The following is a 17,299-nucleotide window of genomic DNA, read 5'->3' on the forward strand; positions in this document are numbered from 1 at the left end:
GGGAATGCTTAGAGTTTTTGTCCTTTTTTTTTTTTTAAATCCCGTTAAGGGAGGTGTTGATTTTTGCAGTGGATTTGTTGTCGAAGTCGTGGGCTTTTCTGTCCTGCCTGTTCTTCAGGAATGAGAACAATGCTGCTAGCCACCCTGCCCTGCCTGCAACATGCTTCCTAGCCAAGTCACTCCATGGAGCGGCTTCATTAAAGAACAGGACAAAGCCCAACACGCCCTTGGAAAATTTGTATTATAACATGCGAAAGGCCGGATCTCAATTCTGTCTTAGATGTCCAGCCTCTCCCGAGGTCTGTTCTGTCATGACTTCATCCTCTCTGTGATGTCGTATCTACCATGGTGCAGGCATGAATTAAACATAATGCATTGTAATTTAGAATCCATTACAACTCTGTCTCACCAGATTGTTCACAATAGAAACAGGCTGTCACATGTATTACTGCTGGAATACGATGGAAACTTCTGTAGCTGTGCTGCCAGACACTCAGATTTGTTTTTGTATGTCACAAGTTTCCAAGTGTTTAGAACCCAAAATGTAAAACAACTTCCAGCAGATTAGTGGGAGGATAATTAGAAAATAAGGGAGATTGTTTTGAAGGAAAAAAAAAATTACTAATAGGACAAAAAGCGAGGTGGGACCGTGAGATGTGGGAGGAGTGTGTGCCTCAGAAAACTTGGAGAAGCAGGTATGGAGCTGACCATGAGTCCATGAAACCCATGCTGCTCTGCCCACTGGGCAGTAGTAGCCCCTTGTGTCTTCATGGAGGACAGAGTCAGGTTCAGTTCTGTGAGCCCCTGCGTCTGTCTGTAGGTTCCACATGAAAGGTTCTTCCACCAACTAGGAGCAGATTGAAAATAATCAGGGATGTTACTGTGCTTATATGAGTACGTACAGAGCTCTGTTCTTGTCTTTATTCCATACAATACAGTACATCATCTACATAGTGCTTACGTTCTATTGGGCGATACTTGACTAACAGTACATGGGAGGGTTGCGTAGGTTCTGTTCTATGCAAATACTCTGCCATATTATATAAGGGATGGAAGGAGACATAAGTTTTGGTGACCATGGCAGACCCGGGGATGCTGCCCTGGGCATCCTGAGGGCTGTCTGTGTTTCGAGATAACTGACATATTGATTGCTTCTTACAGTATCACCATGTGGCAGCTTTCTAAAGACACCCCTCCCCCCCGACCCCCAAGCTAAAGAGTTTATTCAAGCTGTGGAACAGAGCGACATGGACTAAAAATGCCTGGGAATGAGTAAAAGCGTCTTACCGTGTTTCTGACTGCGTTTCCCCCATATGGCCTGCATTTGTTGTTCGATCCTATCCATATGTCTGAAATGTTCCTTTTCTCGACTGCATGTTTCCCTCCGTGGCTGAGGCTCCTTGGGGCATCGCTAACTGGCACCATGCAGCTGGACTGACTGCTGAGCGCCACCACCACCCCCGCTCCCATACTTATCTGAGCTCCTGCTGGTACCCGCTTTCCTATGGCCCTGGTCTTGTGCTCGCTCTTGGTAGTATAGAGAGGGTAGGTGGGCACCCAAAGGCTCCTCTGCTTGAGACCCTGCAGAGAGCCAGGGTCTACTTAACGGGCTCAGCCAGTACAGGTGGTGCTGAGTACTTTCCTATGGGGTCAGCCAAGGTGCTCACATGTGTGACCTTTTGCCTAGAGCAGTGGTTCTCGTCCTGTGGCTCGTGACCACTTTGGGGTTAAAGACCCCTTCCCAGGGGTCACATATCAGCTGTCCTGCTGCTCCATATCAGTTATTTTCATTACAATTCATAACCGAAGCAAAGTTACAGTTATGAAGTAGCAGCGGAAATAATTTTATGGTGGGGGGGCGGGGGGTCACCATGATGCGAGGAACTGTGTTAAAGGGTCGCGGCAGTGGGAAGGTTGAGAACCACTGGCCTAGAGGTTTGCCCCGCCGGGCTGCTGTTGCTTCTCGGCTCTGTTCCTGAATTCACAGGGTCTGCAAATGTGCCCCCGGGTTGATGTTCGTTTCCGCAGCTGTGGAAGGAAGCCGCTCTGCAGGACAGGTCTTAGATAGTTCTGAGCTGCACCACCTGTGTCCCTTCGAGGCAGTACGGCGTTGGGTAATAGCTAGTTGTAGGAAATTTGCTCGATTTTCGTCTTTTTTTTATTTCCTTAGGAAACATAGCTGTTGACTGGCTGACTTGTAAAATTTGCAAGTAGGTATTTGTGAGTAGAGTTAGTGGGTAACACACAGTCATTGCCATACTACTAATTGAAGTTGACCGGATCCATCCTATTTAACCTGGTATGCTACGTTAAAAATGTGGCATTGACGAAAGTTAGCTATGTGGTCCTCAAAAGGACCCCTGGATCCACTGTGGCTTTTATATATGTTATTTTTTTTTTCCTGTGTAGATAAGTGTATGGACTTTATGCTGATTTCTAGGAGGTGCTTTTAGACCACTATGCCACACTTTGCTATGAAAGCCAGACAGTTGAGGCTTAGCCAGAGCAAAGTCCCATGTGACCCAGCTGGGCACTATTGATTGTAGGCCATCAGTAACTGAGGACTTAGAGGTAGGAACACAGGCCTCTGGAGGACTGGGCATCAGTCACCTCTGTCTACCCAGGGCAACAACGAGTCTGTCCAGCTATCCTTGCCTTGTTAGTGGTGGCGCTAAGACCGTTTGTTGTGTAGACTGAGTAGCCTTTCTGGGATTACTCCTGGACACTCTGATGCCATCTACTTCTGACCCCGAGGGCAGGAGGGAGATGACACCTGCCCCCGGGGGAGCGCTGTGGGAGATAAATCCGTCCAGCTCAGCTGAGAAAGCCTTACCTCTCCTCCTCTCCAATTGATCCACCTCCGCCTCTCACTCCAGCATTAATCAAAATCCTTGTCTACAGCAAACCCCTAGGCAACTGCCCCTTGGGTTCTTGCTGTGTGCCAGTCACTTAAACCAGGGCTTTCCCCAGCTACTTCACCCACCTGGCACTGCCCTCCCCACCACCCGTATCTGTGGCAGGGACAACAGAAGAGTTTTGCTGTCGAATGCCCAAGCGCTAGGCAGCCTGGGAGCTGGGTCCCAAATGTGACTCATTAGACGGTCCTGCAGGAAGGGCATTTGCTTGTGTCTTCCCCGTGACCAGTTTACTCGTTCTAATTTGTAATGTTCAGTTTTTGTAGCTCCAGTACAATCTTGGAAATCGAGGTGTGTGTGTTCAGCTTCTGCTGGGACTCAGACCCCTCCCAGTCATCCTGGAGAACGTCACTGGTAATCTGTGCCTCGTCTCGCCCTTTTGCATATTCAAAACATCCATACCCCTAGCTCGGGTGTATGTGTTGAGAGGTGCTGAATATGTATTTTCATCAAAAATTGTAATGAAAAAATCAAGGTATTTTCATTGGCATCTGTGTTACCATTTGGCTTTTGCACTTTTTTTTTTTAAAATCTCTAAATCATTTTTTTTGTTCCAACCTTGAATGTTTAGAGTCACATTACTTACCTGCCTGCTAAGAAAGGAACAGCTCTCATTTGTGCCAGGAATTCAGAGTTCAGAGCCCCCTGCGCACAAGGAACTGTGTGACGCTGGGGAGAGGCAGTTACCCCAACCCCTCCATCCCCGAGATGGCTCTTGGTGCATCTGCCCCATGGAAGAGGGACTGCCTGGGCAGAGAGAAGACCAGTGGTGACGGTACTCACCCAGCTCACAGATCTCCACATTTCCTCCCATGCTTAGCTAAATTCAACTCTGAACTTGGGAGTTTTATCTGACACTCAGCGGAGTGCTTCATTATAAGGCACGCACCCCTAGAAAAAGAAATCAACATTCGTTTCAGAGTCGGGAAAGAAGAAAGAGAGGGAGGGTCCGGAATTAGTACGACCCCTTGTTGGCCTCACTCTTCTTCTGCCCTCACAGGCACACAGTAAGATTTTGAGCTTTCTCAAAGGGCGGGGAGAAGAAATAGCTCTCAGAGACAGCTGTGGGGCATGGGCCGGGGGAGGGACTTGACCTGCCCGAGGCTCCTGGCAGTCCCTAGCACTGCTTGGAAGGGTTGACAAAGTGTATGAAATGGTAGTGGTGAGAGAGGAGAGTGGAGTTCATTCATTGAGCACATGCTGTTTCTTGTTGTTTGTTTTTAATGGGTAGGTGGCCTTGAGAACCTGTAGGGAAGGACTACATACAAGATAGCTTCCTCGCAGGACGCTCCACCGCTGAGTTTTAATGCTCTTGACCGATCTAGGAGCTCAGCAGACTTTCGGGGTAAACCCCCCCCCTTGTGGAGGACAGCCCACATTGTACTTATTCCTTGGACACTGCCATTGCACATGTGTGTGTCCAGGACCTCTTGCCACGTAGCCATGTTGTCCGTGACCCACAAAGGGACTTTGGGGATCCACACAGCCTGTGGAGAAGGTATTGATGTTCACTTTTCAAAACTGGAGTTAGCATGGAGGAAATAAAGTTCCTGAATAAGTTTTCTGCCCACTCTCCGTCGCCTGGGGTTTACACATTCTGGCTGTCAGAGGGTGCATACTCCCCTCTGTAGAGCATAAAGACGCCACATGACCCCAGTGATGGCGGCGACTGAGGTCTTAGGGTGAGGTGGGATGGAGTGTTTGAGATCCATGGAGGAAGAGGGAAAGCATAGGCATCGGGTCTGTTGCCTTTGGTGCCTTGCCTCTGCAGTGGTTTAGAATTCAGAATCCCCGCCTTCCTCATGTGTGGGGCGTTTACCCACCACCCCCACAGTTCCCCAGTGTTTTCTTGAGTGCAATCAGCAGGAAATATTAGATAGAAGGATTTATTGCGGAGAATATCGCAGAGATAAACAGATAGAAAATAAAGTATAGCCTCGAGAGAGCCTGGAACCTTTTCCAACGGGCCCCGACTGTCTCTGCCCCAGGGTATTTATAGAGACGCCAAGGGGTGGAGCAAAAGACCTCCTTCCCCAGCACAGCCAAGTGCAGACCATCTCAGACACCTGCACTCAGGCCCGTGGTCCTGATCATTCTCTATTCGGACCTGCTGGGTAAAGCCACGAGGAACCCGAGAACGGGCTCCCACACTCATGACGGTTCCCCAGTACCAGGCAACGAGGGTTTCCCACTAGCAAGATACCGAGGCGGGAATGTCCAGATGACAAGCCTTTTGCTTTGCCCGTGTTGTTCTGTCAGCCTCTGGGGAGAACTCGGCCTCTCCCTTGCGGACCTCCACCCCTGTAGATTCTCAGTGGCCTCTGGAGCCTCTGGCCCATGCACCTGCTTTCCCCCAAGTCCACCCCCCACCCCCGCCTTGTGTCCCCTGTCCCTGATCTCCATGCTGAACCCAGATGTCCACATTTTGGAGCATCTCAGAGTCTTATCTGCTCCTGACTCCAAATAGCCTACAGTTCCTGCCATGGGCACTCCTGGTCCTTATCCAGGTAGGCTCAGAAGCCACAGGCTCACAGGGACAGTCCCCTGAGTCTTTTTTTTTTATTTATTATTTTTATTGTACTTGTCACCACAGTGACATTTCGTATTAAGAGCTTTTCATTATTTTTAGTTGACTTTACTAATAGGTCTTAACTCTAATGGAGGAAATGCCCACACATTAACAGCCTCTGGTCATAACTCAGTATAAACAACATTTTAGCAGAATGATTTTTGCTTAAGAAGATTTTTGGTTAAATTCAGTTTAAGTTACAGATCTAATTAGTGGCAAAAGTTGTTGTTGGTGTCTGCACTTGGAATCTACATGAATTATTCTTCTGTGTTGGTCTGTGATGGCCAAGGGAAGGGGCCAGAGGGACATTCCTCCTGCTTTGCTTCAGGCTGAGCACTGAACAGCAAATGAGCCTAGATCTTTCTTGATAAGACAGAGAAGAAAGGGACATAGGCAGAGGAGCTGTTTATAGAAATTTACCCTGCAGTCGTGGCTGACCCCAGCTCAGTACTTGAGATAGGGGGTGGCAGGGAGAGGGGGAATGTTGGGGACAGCTGTAGTCTGGTAGAATGTCCCTGAGCTCTTCCATGGCCTAAGAACCACCTGTTATGCAGGAGATCATGCAGTAGTGTAAAGATGTTGGAAGATGTGACCCTGTCCCCATGTCCCTCCCCTAAGCCCACACTGGTGGAGGGGTGAGTCGATTCACACTCTTCTTGAGGATAGGACACTGGGTCGTACCTTGTCCATCTTTGGTGGTCATGCTATGGCTGAGGTGATCTGGCTTAAAAAAAGAAATCACTGGCCATTCAGATCCTACTTCTTCTCTCCTGTAAACATCTGCAATCGTTACTGGCCTAATCGTGTGTCTGTAGGATCAGAGGGACTGACCACATTTGTGACTGAGTCCATTTTGATTTAAGCTTGACTTTGTCTAACATTGGTTTGTACCCAAGAGCCTGTCCTGTTCCCTAAACCACAAGTGGGATTTCTCTGATTCTTTCTAAGACACTGGCCACAGGGAGATGCATCTGGACCACTCTCCACCCAGTCAGCTTGCAGAAGACAGGCTGCTTGGTGAGCCCTCCTGGCTGTTGGTACTGTCTGTCTGTCATAGATTGCTCATAAGAACTCTGGCAGTGAAAACTAAGACACTCTAGGCTCAGAAACAATGTGCACCCTCCCGGTGCCTCCTGGAGCCAATGAGCATTGTGTACAGCCCGTGTGCTTACTGCCTTCTGTCTCTCCCACAGCCAAACTCAGGTGGCTCCCAACCAGAGAAGTGGTCTTTTCAGCTCGCTTGACCACAGACAGCAGTCTCACACGTCCACATCAGTGGTTTGGCACATTTGAGAAGGTGGAGGTGGGGATTGAAGATGGGGGAAGTCTGTTTTATTTTCTCAGGACTCTGAATCGATGAGACAAAAATCAGCTGAAACCCAGCTTTCAAAAAAAGAAGTTGCCGCGCCAAGCCAAGAAGAAGAAAGGCAAGAAGGAGAGGGAGCTGGAGAAGCAGAAGGCGGAGAAGGAGCTGTCACGCCTTGAGGAGGCCCTCATGGACCCCGGGCGGCAGCCTGAGTCTGCGGATGACTTTGACCGGCTGGTGTTGAGCTCTCCCAACAGCTCCATCCTGTGGCTGCAGTACATGGCTTTCCACCTGCAGGCCACAGAGATTGAGAAGGCCCGAGCGGTAGCCGAGAGGGCCCTGAAGACCATCTCCTTCAGAGAGGAACAGGAAAAGCTGAACGTGTGGGTGGCACTGCTGAACCTCAAAAACATGTATGGCTCTCCGGAGTCCCTGACTAAGGTCTTCGAGCAGGCTCTGCAGTACAGTGAGCCTCTCAAGGTTTTCCTGCATCTGGCTGACATCTACACCAAGTCAGAGAAGTTCAAGGAAGCTGGTGAGCTGTACAACCGGATGCTGAAGCGCTTCCGGCAGGAGAAGGCTGTCTGGATCAAATACGGTGCTTTTGTTTTGGGGAGGAGTCAGGCTGGGGCCAGTCACCGTGTGCTGCAGCGAGCCCTGGAGTGCCTGCCCACCAAGGAGCATGTGGATGTGCTTTCCAAGTTTGCCCAGCTAGAGTTCCAGCTGGGGGATGCAGAGCGGGCTAAAGCCATTTTTGAAAACACACTGAGCACCTACCCAAAACGCACAGATGTCTGGTCAGTCTACATCGACATGACCATCAAGCATGGCAGCCAGAAGGAAGTCAGGGACATCTTTGAACGAGTTATTCATCTGAGCCTGGCCCCTAAGAGGATGAAGTTCTTCTTCAAGCGCTACCTGGACTACGAGAAACAGCATGGCACTGAGAAGGACGTGCAGGCCGTCAAGGCCAAGGCCCTGGAGTACGTGGAGGCCAAGAGCTCAGGGCTGGAGGACTAGGAGCCCCAGGCTCCGCTGGACACTGTAGCAGCAGGCACTGGACGTTTAGGAAGCGGCTGCCTGAGGACATTAAGTGCTGCTTTTTCTGCAGCGTGCCTGGGACAATCCTGTCAGAATAAAGAACTTTGAGAGGCTTCCTCCTTTTTAAAAAAAAAAAAAAAAATTAAAAATTAAAAAATTTTTTTTTGAAAAAAAAAAGAAGTATACTAAAGTCAGCTTATATCAGGAGAATGTATGTTGGATTCGGGAGCTCGGTTTGTGGTGCAGGGACTCTCTCTCGGTCCTCTTTTGCTCACCTCCAGCCTCATTAAGTGCCGAATGCCGTTGGCATCCGCTGTCCATGGCTTGAGCAACACATGTGTTCCCCCTGGCTCAACAGCGCATGTAGAATGAGCCCTGCCAACCCATGGAGAAGAGCCCTGTGCCTGAGAGGGTTTAGAAGTGCTGACCGGGTTCAAACTAGAGTCGCTGTATTATCTTACATGGTCAGCCTGTCCAAATATCCTACAGTTAGTGTCTTAGGGCTTCTGTTGCTGTGACAGAACACCATGACCAAAAGAAACTTGGGGAGCAAAGGGTTTATTTCACCTTCTACCTTAAGTGGCCATAAAGGAACACTGCTTACTCAATTGCTTCCCGGGAGCAACATCATGGGGCGAGGGGGGGGGGGACACGCCCATGGTATTCATGGTATTAATCAAGAAAATGCCCACAGGCCGGCCTGCCTGCCAGGGGGCATGTTTGTTTTTTGTTTTTTTTTTTTCACTTAAGGTTCCCTCTTCCCAAATGACTCTTAACTTGTATTGACAAAACACTAACCAGCATACAGCACATTCAAGGTTTGTCTTTTCACTTATCCTGGTGGTTTTGTTGTGGTTGTTAAGTTTTTTTAAACTTTGATCTGCAATAGCTGAGTTTGCTCTTACCAGCATTTACCACAACACTAGATGCAAATCCTGTCATCGGCCGGTGATGTGGAAGCCCTCACAAGGCATGTGTTAAACGCTTCTTCTCACATGAAAAATTTCCAGTGGCCACTTCCCTTACTCAAATCCTGTCAGATCTCATGGCCTCTAAATCATAAAGGCCTTTCTTAATTTTTAGTTGACTTTAATAACTGGTCCTGACTCTAATGGAGGAAATCCCCGCACATTAATACCCTTTAATCACAACAGTTTAAATAGTATTCTGAGTGTAAGGAATATTTTTAGTTAAATGTCACTTATGTTACAGATATGATTAGTGACAAAATGGAGTGATTTGCCCCAGAGTTCCCAAAATTCAAGCACACACCATCTGAACGAGTTAGCGTGCATATATTTCAGAACTATCAAATTTGTTTGACATGTTCTCTTAAATCTGCCGGGCTCCAGCTGGAAGATGACAGTCAGATCCATGTCTCATAGGTGTTTGTTAAAGCAGCTCTTCATCTTCAGGGTTGGGGTTGCATAGAAGATTTTGACTTTAAAATGACTAACATTAATAATGTATGACATATTCAAACTTTTATTAGAACTCAGTCTTTAGTGTGTGTAATGTTATTCAGGAAAGTTAAAATGTGCCTATTATCATCAATAAAAATGTAGCTCAGGGCTACAGAGCTAACACCAGGTGCTCAAAAATTGTCGCCAACGTGGGAAGTGTAGTCCGCCTTTAACTCCAGCTCAGCTGTTAGCCATTTAAAAGGGCGCTGTCTATCTGTTCACCGAATAAAAAATACAGTTCCACAGTGCACATTTTATTTCATACAGATGACACTGTGGTACAGTCTGTGGCCTCTGGGTTTCTAGAGAGGTGGCTTCATTAGGAGCTTGATTGCCTTCTGTAGCTGGCAAACCTTACCCACCTTGGGCAGCTTTGTGCCAAGGAGGGCTGCTGCCTGGCCTGGGACAACTCAGGTCCAGTCAGCCCTTCGGAGGCTCTAAAACCCTGTGTCGACTGCTGAGCGAATTGTTGATCTCCCTGCTGCCTAGGGTCCTGTGGAGAGGAAGCAGCATTGTAACTGCTCAGAGGTGCTAAGGAGGAAATATCAGGGACAGGGGCACTTGCCTCTGAGTCTCCTTGCCAGTATACAACAGGACTCAGCACAGCAGGAGCTGAAAAATGCCAGCCAGGCTGCTATGCCCCCAAGCTTGATGTGTTGAAACCTCATCCCATCCCCCTCATCACCACCACCTCTTGGGAAGTGTGAGTCCTTTGAGAGGCCTCAAAAATGGTGGCTGAGTGTTCTTTTCAAAGAGGCCTTAGGGAAACCTCTTTCCCCCTTCCCACCAGGTGAGGATACAGCCAGGAGACCCCACTCTACAGCTGTGTGACAGGAGGTGGGACCTCACCCAGTCTGCCAGCTCTGTGATTTTAGACCTCCAACTTCCAGAACTTCAGGAGATTAATTTGTGTCGCCCGTGGTACTGTGTAGTAGCAGGTTATCGCACAGGTGGACCTCTAAGATTTCTTAATTGTAAATGCCACAGCTGTATTTTTCTGTTGGGAGAAGTAAACGCAGGGCCCTGGAAACAGTCTATAAGTATTTTACTACCCAGTACCATCCTCGTATGCTAATAGATTTCAGAAGATTGAGAATTTTCTCGGAGCACAGATCTTCAATGTCGATGTTAAAATCTTGCTCCTAAGACCCAGAAAACAGCACCTTGCCAGTGTTTTGTTTTGGGATTTTTCACTGGGATTTTCTATTCCTCCTTTGTTCTTTTTTTTTTTTCCCCCATGCCAAAGTATTTCAGTTTATGCATTATTGAACAGGCTGTAGGTAAAGCCATTGCTTTGCACAAACATGATACTTTACCTGACCCAACATACAGCTTGCTAGCAGTTGGAAAGTTTCTAATGGGCTCTTTCTAGATATTCTCATCCGTATGATTTATGTAAAGCAAGCTGAGGCAGCACAACCCAACTGAAAAGCTCACACCCTCAGGTCAGTTCTGTGAGGGATGATTTTATGATTGACGTGAGAATTGGAAAGAGGGATGTGTTATTGAACTCTCATGCAGAGTTTGGTACAGATAACCCGATATACACTGTGTCTGGGTCAGTATAAGACAGCAGGTTCCAGGCATGTTTGTTCTGGGTGGGATGTACTGAGGACAACAGGAGGGACCCCACTGTTGGTGCCTGCCTCAGGAGCTGGTTGTTGGAACCCCAGTGAGGAGGATTCTGGAGACGGCACTAAAAAGGACATGTCCCTACGCCTGTGGTGGAGATGGGGTGAGCAGACGCTCTGGGTCGTAGGAGTTCTGGTCTGCCATGTTTACTTGGGTTTGCTTTTTATAGCGGGTAAATATATGGCTTGGGTCCTTGAGAAGGGGGTGTGAAGGCTTGCCCCTCTCGATGAGAAAATATGTCAGATTCTAGGAGAAAATCATAGCACTGTATTAAAATAATGAACACATACTGGAGTTCAGATTGTGTTTCTGTTACAAGTAAAAAAAAAAAAAAAAGAGGTGGCATTGAGTTTAATGAGAGAAGAGATGGAGTCGGAAGCCACGCTGGACCAATGCTCACAGAGAGAAGGAAGTGGGACCGCCATCCTATGCCTTCTTCGCCTCAGCTGCCTTGTCGTAGCTTCAGGGAAGGCAAGGCCGGAAGAGCGGGCTGGGAGCTGTCACAGGCCAGTCTGGACCTGGGATTGCAGTTTCTCTTGCGGTCCCTCACATAGGCGGTTAACACCACCGTGCTGTAGGTGCCCAGCTCCCCGCTGCCCCCAGCCCCAGGCCACCGCTGCTCTCCCTGAGGTGCTCAGCAGTAGAGAGAGGGGGGCAGATTAAAGCTTGTTGTGCCAGTATTCAGGGTTTCTTGTCCCTTCTATTTCAGATGACTCTAGTTCCTCTACCATTAGGCAGGTTCAGGGCAAAGAGAATAGGGGAGGAAAGTGGGTAGATGGGTCCCCTTCTCAGCACCCCGCATGACTTTCCCATGCACGCTCTGCCCACCCAGCGTCTCTCCAGCCTGTCTGGGCCTGCTCTTCTGCCCATACTCCTTACCCATTATTCACGGTGCTTCTTAAAGTCTCCAGGCTCTGCCTGCTTGTGACTGGAGACTCAGGGAACTGTTTTCATCTTCTACCATCAAAGGAACCATTGACCTCTCCTTTTCTGGCTAGTGGATGGAAGTAAGTTCCTGACACCCCAGTTCGCTCTGACAGAGCGGGGCATCTGGTCTGTTATGAATTCAAGATGCTATATGATGGGGTGCGCTGATCTGTGCTGCTTCACTGTCTGGGAATGTCCGTCCAGTTCCCCCATCTCTTCCCCAGCTTGGTCTCCCCACCTGCTGGGGGAGAATGGGTAAGGGACCACATCCATAGCTGAGATAGTGTGACATACCCACCACCACACACACACACACACACACACACACACACACACACACACACACACACACAGTCTGTGCAGCTCCCTCTTGGGTTTCTCTGTCCTGGCTGCTGCCGTGAGAATACTCGGCGTCAGAGGCCCAACTCCCAGAAGGCTTTCTACACCCTTGGCCTTCAGGCATCGCTGGGATTGTGGATAAGAACCTTTTGAAGAGGACTTTGGACCTCTTGTGACAAAATACTGTTCTGATCAAAGAAATCCAAAACCTTTACTCAGTTAAGAATACCTTGATTCTGGAATACTTAGGGGTTTCATATGCATCGTCTGAACTTAGATGCCCTTGACAGGCTTCCATATGTTGAAATCCTGACAACCCCAGGACCTCAAAACTGGGATTGCATGGAGATGGGGCCTTTGTTTATTTATTTGTTTGTTTGTTTGTTTGTTTTGAGACAGGGTTTCTCTGTGTAGCTTTGCGCCTTTCCTGGAACTCACTCTGTAGCCCAGGCTGGCCTCGAACTCACAGAGATCCGCCTGCCTCTGCCTCCCGAGTGCTGGGATTAAAGGTGTGCGCCACCACCGCCGGGCTAGATGGGGCCTTTAAAATAACAATTAAAACAAGAATAGTAAGACGAGGTAGGCCCTGCCCCAGTGTGGCTTGTACGAGAATGACACACATAGGGAAGCCTAGGTGAGGACTGAACGGAACCTGGGATTGCAAACCAAGATGTTAAGTAAAGTTCTTCAGTAAAGTAGAAATCTAGACTTTGACCTAAACATTCTCACTTGCCTTAATGTAACCCCTCTACGTGAGTCAGACGCTGTGGTCCAAATCGAAGCAGCAGGTGCCACCACCTTAACTGGGTTAGTGTGTTCACTTTGCCCCGTTTGCATCGTCTCAAATGCTCCTGGCCCTGAGCTGCGGTCAGTGGCACCACCACACAGTGGAGGATGATGATGGCAGCTCACAGCCTTTCCTCTGGACCTGCACCCTGGGCAGAGCAACCCTGGGGGCCAGCCTGATTATCCTGCAGGTTACAGATTCGAGAACTCAAGTACCCCTGCAGGTCATTCGGTGTCACTGGGAGGAGGGGAGTCTGCAAGGGGCTCCACAGAAGGCCCCAAGCAGAGCTGATGGGAGAGTAGTCCCTGAGAAACTGAGAAGTCTGGCCCCCTGCAGTGCATCCCCTGCTCTTAGCCAATGCACTTTTCTCCCCTAGAATTTTCTGGAGCTCTACATTTTAACTGGGTCAAAAGCTTGCTTGGGTGAGGACTTCTCGAAATTACTCTCCTGCATGTGGAAAGGGGTGTGTTTCACATTACAAGACAGTGTTTACTCACATGTGGCTGAAGAGAGTGTGCACAGGCTAACCACGATGCTCTCTGAAAGATTTTCTTATTCACTTAAACTCACTCCATCCGCTGACTTTTTTGCAACCCGTTCAGTTGATCTGAGGATCCGCTTGCAGGTTTCCAATCACAGTCTTCGAAATCCTGCCTTGGAATCAGTATGTCAATGGATCTTCTACTAATTCGCTCCTCAGTCTGTTGTGGAAAAATTCAGTCCAGTGTATTGTGAGCACAGATGAATTGTGGGTAGGGAGGGAAGTCAGAAGGGCCACCATGCAGGCAGGTAATACGAGGGCAGTGCATTCGGGGAAGCAGAGAAGGAGGGGTCTTGGAGCAAGGTTACAAACTATTCAGGAGGAAGGTACGTGGATGCAGGGCAGGATACACGCTCTTTGCTGACCCACTGTAGAATTGCCACAAGTCTTTATGTTCATTTAGTCCAACATCTTACCCCATGAAAATTTGGAGGCACCTTCTCTATGCCTTTTTTCCCCCCAGTTCTGAGTCCCAAGGGTTCTCTAAAGCTGGCCATCCTTCAAGGATCTTTCTCTGTTCTTGCTACCTTTGTGTCATAGGCCTGTTGGCACTTGTTAATGGGTAAGTATCAGCTTTTAATAACTTCGTATCTGTTCTGCCACACAGCTGTTCCGTTTTCTTTTCCAGCTGGTCACTGTCATTTGTAACCAGTCTTTGTGATGCCCTGGTGGGAAAAAACAAAAACAAAAACAAAAAACACTCCCACGCCCTCAAAGTGTGGGAATGGGCATGGTATGCAACATGTGCACAGTGCCAATTGAGTCCTCTGCCGTGTCTTCACAGGCCTTGGAAAGACGCGGAGGAAGCCGAGCGCTCGGGATGCATCCCCAACGCCAAGCACCGATGCGGAGTACCCAGCCAATGGCAGCGGTGCTGACCGCATCTACGACCTCAACATCCCTGCCTTCGTCAAGTTCGCCTACGTAGCTGAACGGGAAGATGAGCTGTCCCTGGTGAAGGGCTCCCGCGTCACAGTCATGGAGAAATGCAGCGATGGCTGGTGGCGGGGCAGCTTCAACGGGCAGATCGGCTGGTTCCCCTCCAACTATGTGCTGGAGGAGGCCGATGAGGCCGCAGCCGAGGCCCCCAGCTTCCTGAGTCTTCGTCGGGGCGCCGCACTGAGCAACGGCCAAGGCGCACGGGTGCTGCACGTGGTGCAGACGCTGTACCCCTTTAGCTCGGTCACTGAGGAGGAGCTTAGCTTCGAGAAGGGGGAGACCATGGAGGTGATTGAGAAGCCCGAGAACGACCCTGAGTGGTGGAAATGCAAAAATGCCCGGGGCCAGGTGGGCCTGGTCCCCAAGAACTACGTGGTGGTCCTCAGTGACGGGCCTGCACTGCACCCCACGCACACCCCGCAGATCAGCTACACCGGGCCCTCAGCCAGCGGGCGATTTGCTGGTCGCGAGTGGTACTATGGCAACGTGACACGGCACCAGGCCGAGTGCGCGCTCAATGAGCGGGGCGTCGAGGGCGACTTTCTCATTAGGGACAGCGAGTCCTCGGTAAGTGCCCGGCTGCCCCTCTGCTGGGGTCACGCTGCCAGGAGAAAGCTAAATGCACAGTACCCTCACCTGCGAGTTCAGGGACGTAACGCCAGCCCGGGTCTGAGGATGTTCAATGATCTCACAGTTTGCATTACAGTTCATTTGCCTGATTCAGCACTGTTAAATATCTTACCAAGTCTTACAAGTTAGACTTAGTCATGGACATAACAGAAAACTTATTTTGGAGGGTTCTGATCTTCCGTGGTTTCAGACATCCACTGGAGGTCTTGGAACCTTCCTCAGAAAGGAGCACCTATGTGGGTGACGTGACTGGTGTGCCATTCTTTTGTCGAGTTCACTGACTGTACTTGAAATAACAAAATGGTATCTGAGGGCACATATTAAGGTAGATAAATACCATGTTGGCACAGGGTCACTGCTCCCAATTTAACTAAATCTGGATTGAGTAGACTGAGGTCTCTGCTGCGGTTCTCCTGATTGTGGGAAGGTATGGAAGGTGCCTTTCAGCTCTCGGGTGATTTGGGCCCTGAGGTGAGGCTTCCTCTTTCCCGGTTTTAAGATATGGGCCTCCTTTCCCTTCCTGCTTCCTCCTCGTGTAGAAGGCCCTGGGATTCCTTGCTTGGTGCCATCTACAGCTGAGCATGCAGCAGGTTCTCAGTTAGCAGGTGGCAGGCTTCCGATGGAGCCTTTCGTGTTGCTGGTTTGTCTTTTCTTTGTAAAGCACATCATCCCAAGGTTGTCTTTGCTGCACGCAGCGACACTGAAAAAGCTCATCTCTGGAAAGCTCTTAAAGTACTTACAAACAGGATCGAAGGGAAACCTGGGGTGCTCGAGGGAGATGAGTAAATGGGGAATGAGGCCACCTGTCTGGCGCAGCCCGTCCTCCAACAGGTGGCTGCTTGTGTGTGTGTGTGGAGGGGGGCAGTTATGGCTCATTGGGAGTATCTAAAAGAACCAGATAGCTTCTCCACAGGCAGCCTTTCTGTGTGTGCCTCCTGGGGATAACCCATTTTGTCGATCTCTTCCCGGTGACTCTTGGAAAACCTGGAAGCAAGAATTTAGTCCAGCATGTTCAAGTGTTAACTGGTCCTCCTAGGCTTTTGGTTTCATGTTTTAAGTGCACGGTGTAAGAACAGAAGGTGTGTGTGTGTTCTGCTCTGCTAGCACAGTGAGTAGTGTGCGCTCCTGCCCCACAGGACTGATCTGAGAGACAAGGTCACGGCCCCTCGTGGAGAGGGGCCACTGAAGTCTGTTCTTTATAGCAGAAGGGGCATCGAACTAGTGGAAACCGAACCCCTTTATGGTGTCAGCAGCTTTTCAGAGCCAGCCTCAGCCTCAGATGTTCTCAGGCAGGACTCTGAATGCTGACTGCATCTGAAATCTGCACGCTGAGATGTCCTGATCAAGCCCAGGGTTCATCGTTGCTGGCAGGACTTCTTCGCGTGGCATTGTTCTCGCGCCTTGGAGGCTCCATGCATGGCTGCCTTTAGATCACATTCTGGGCCTGTGAGGAATTAAGGATAGTGGTGTCTCTCACACGCAGAGTAGGAACGGGGAAGGCTCTGAAATCCCAATTAGAGTGCAGAATACCCAGTCCAAGTGCTTGCGAGCCAAATGCTTGATTTGCAGTGGCTTCTCTTGGGAGAGAAGGGGGCAGGAACCACATAGTGTGTGTGTGTGTGGGGGGGGTACTGGCCTCTTTTATTGACAGATGAGAAAAGGATCCCCTAGGGTTTCTGGTCCAAAAACGACCTGTTAATTTCCTGTGTCCACATAAGAGACCTTCTTCCCACTGATGGAGGCATTGATTTATTTGCAATTTGTTTTAACCCCCTTTATGGACATTTATTCTGCCTTAAGAGGCTGAGGTCAGACAGGCTTTGGTTGCCAGAGGTGTGGGGGCAAAGAAGGCCTTTTTGGAATATGTATCATCTCCAGAGACACAGATTGGCCTGCAACTGTGTGTAGTTTCTGTCCCGGAGGTCTTGGAGTTGTTAAGCTGTGTGGCTGTGCCAAGAACCCGTTACGAGGGTCTCTGATTGTGTTGTTTTGTTCTCTGATGAAAGAATGGGCCAGGTGCGGATTTACTATCTTGTCTATTCACAGCTCCATTCTGTATTGGTGAAGGGCCTGTCCTGGTGGACACACGGGTGACTCCCTGGTCTTTTTGAACCGTCTGCTGCCTTGCCCATGTCCTGTGTCATTTTTCCTGTTCTTTGGGGATTTTTCTGGTCGGAGCCTTGTTCTCACAGTCAAGCCCAGGTCACACA

The 17,299-nt window shown here is 49.3% G+C and overlaps 1 protein-coding gene across 4 annotated transcripts in view; it reads left to right on the top strand.

Moving 5' to 3' along the window:
• Positions 1–17,299, top strand: part of Nck2 (NCK adaptor protein 2) — a 133,504-nt gene that overhangs the window by 103,503 nt on the left and 12,702 nt on the right. For all 4 annotated transcript variants that reach the window (XM_037199915.1, XM_037199914.1, XM_028865816.2 and 1 more), the window contains one exon: positions 14,305–15,026. In XM_037199915.1, coding sequence (XP_037055810.1) covers positions 14,305–15,026 — 722 coding nt within the window. The remainder of the gene's footprint in view (positions 1–14,304; positions 15,027–17,299) is intronic.

Source organism: Peromyscus leucopus, chromosome 16_21 (genome assembly GCF_004664715.2).
Source record: "Peromyscus leucopus breed LL Stock chromosome 16_21, UCI_PerLeu_2.1, whole genome shotgun sequence".
NCBI lineage: Eukaryota > Metazoa > Chordata > Mammalia > Rodentia > Cricetidae > Peromyscus > Peromyscus leucopus.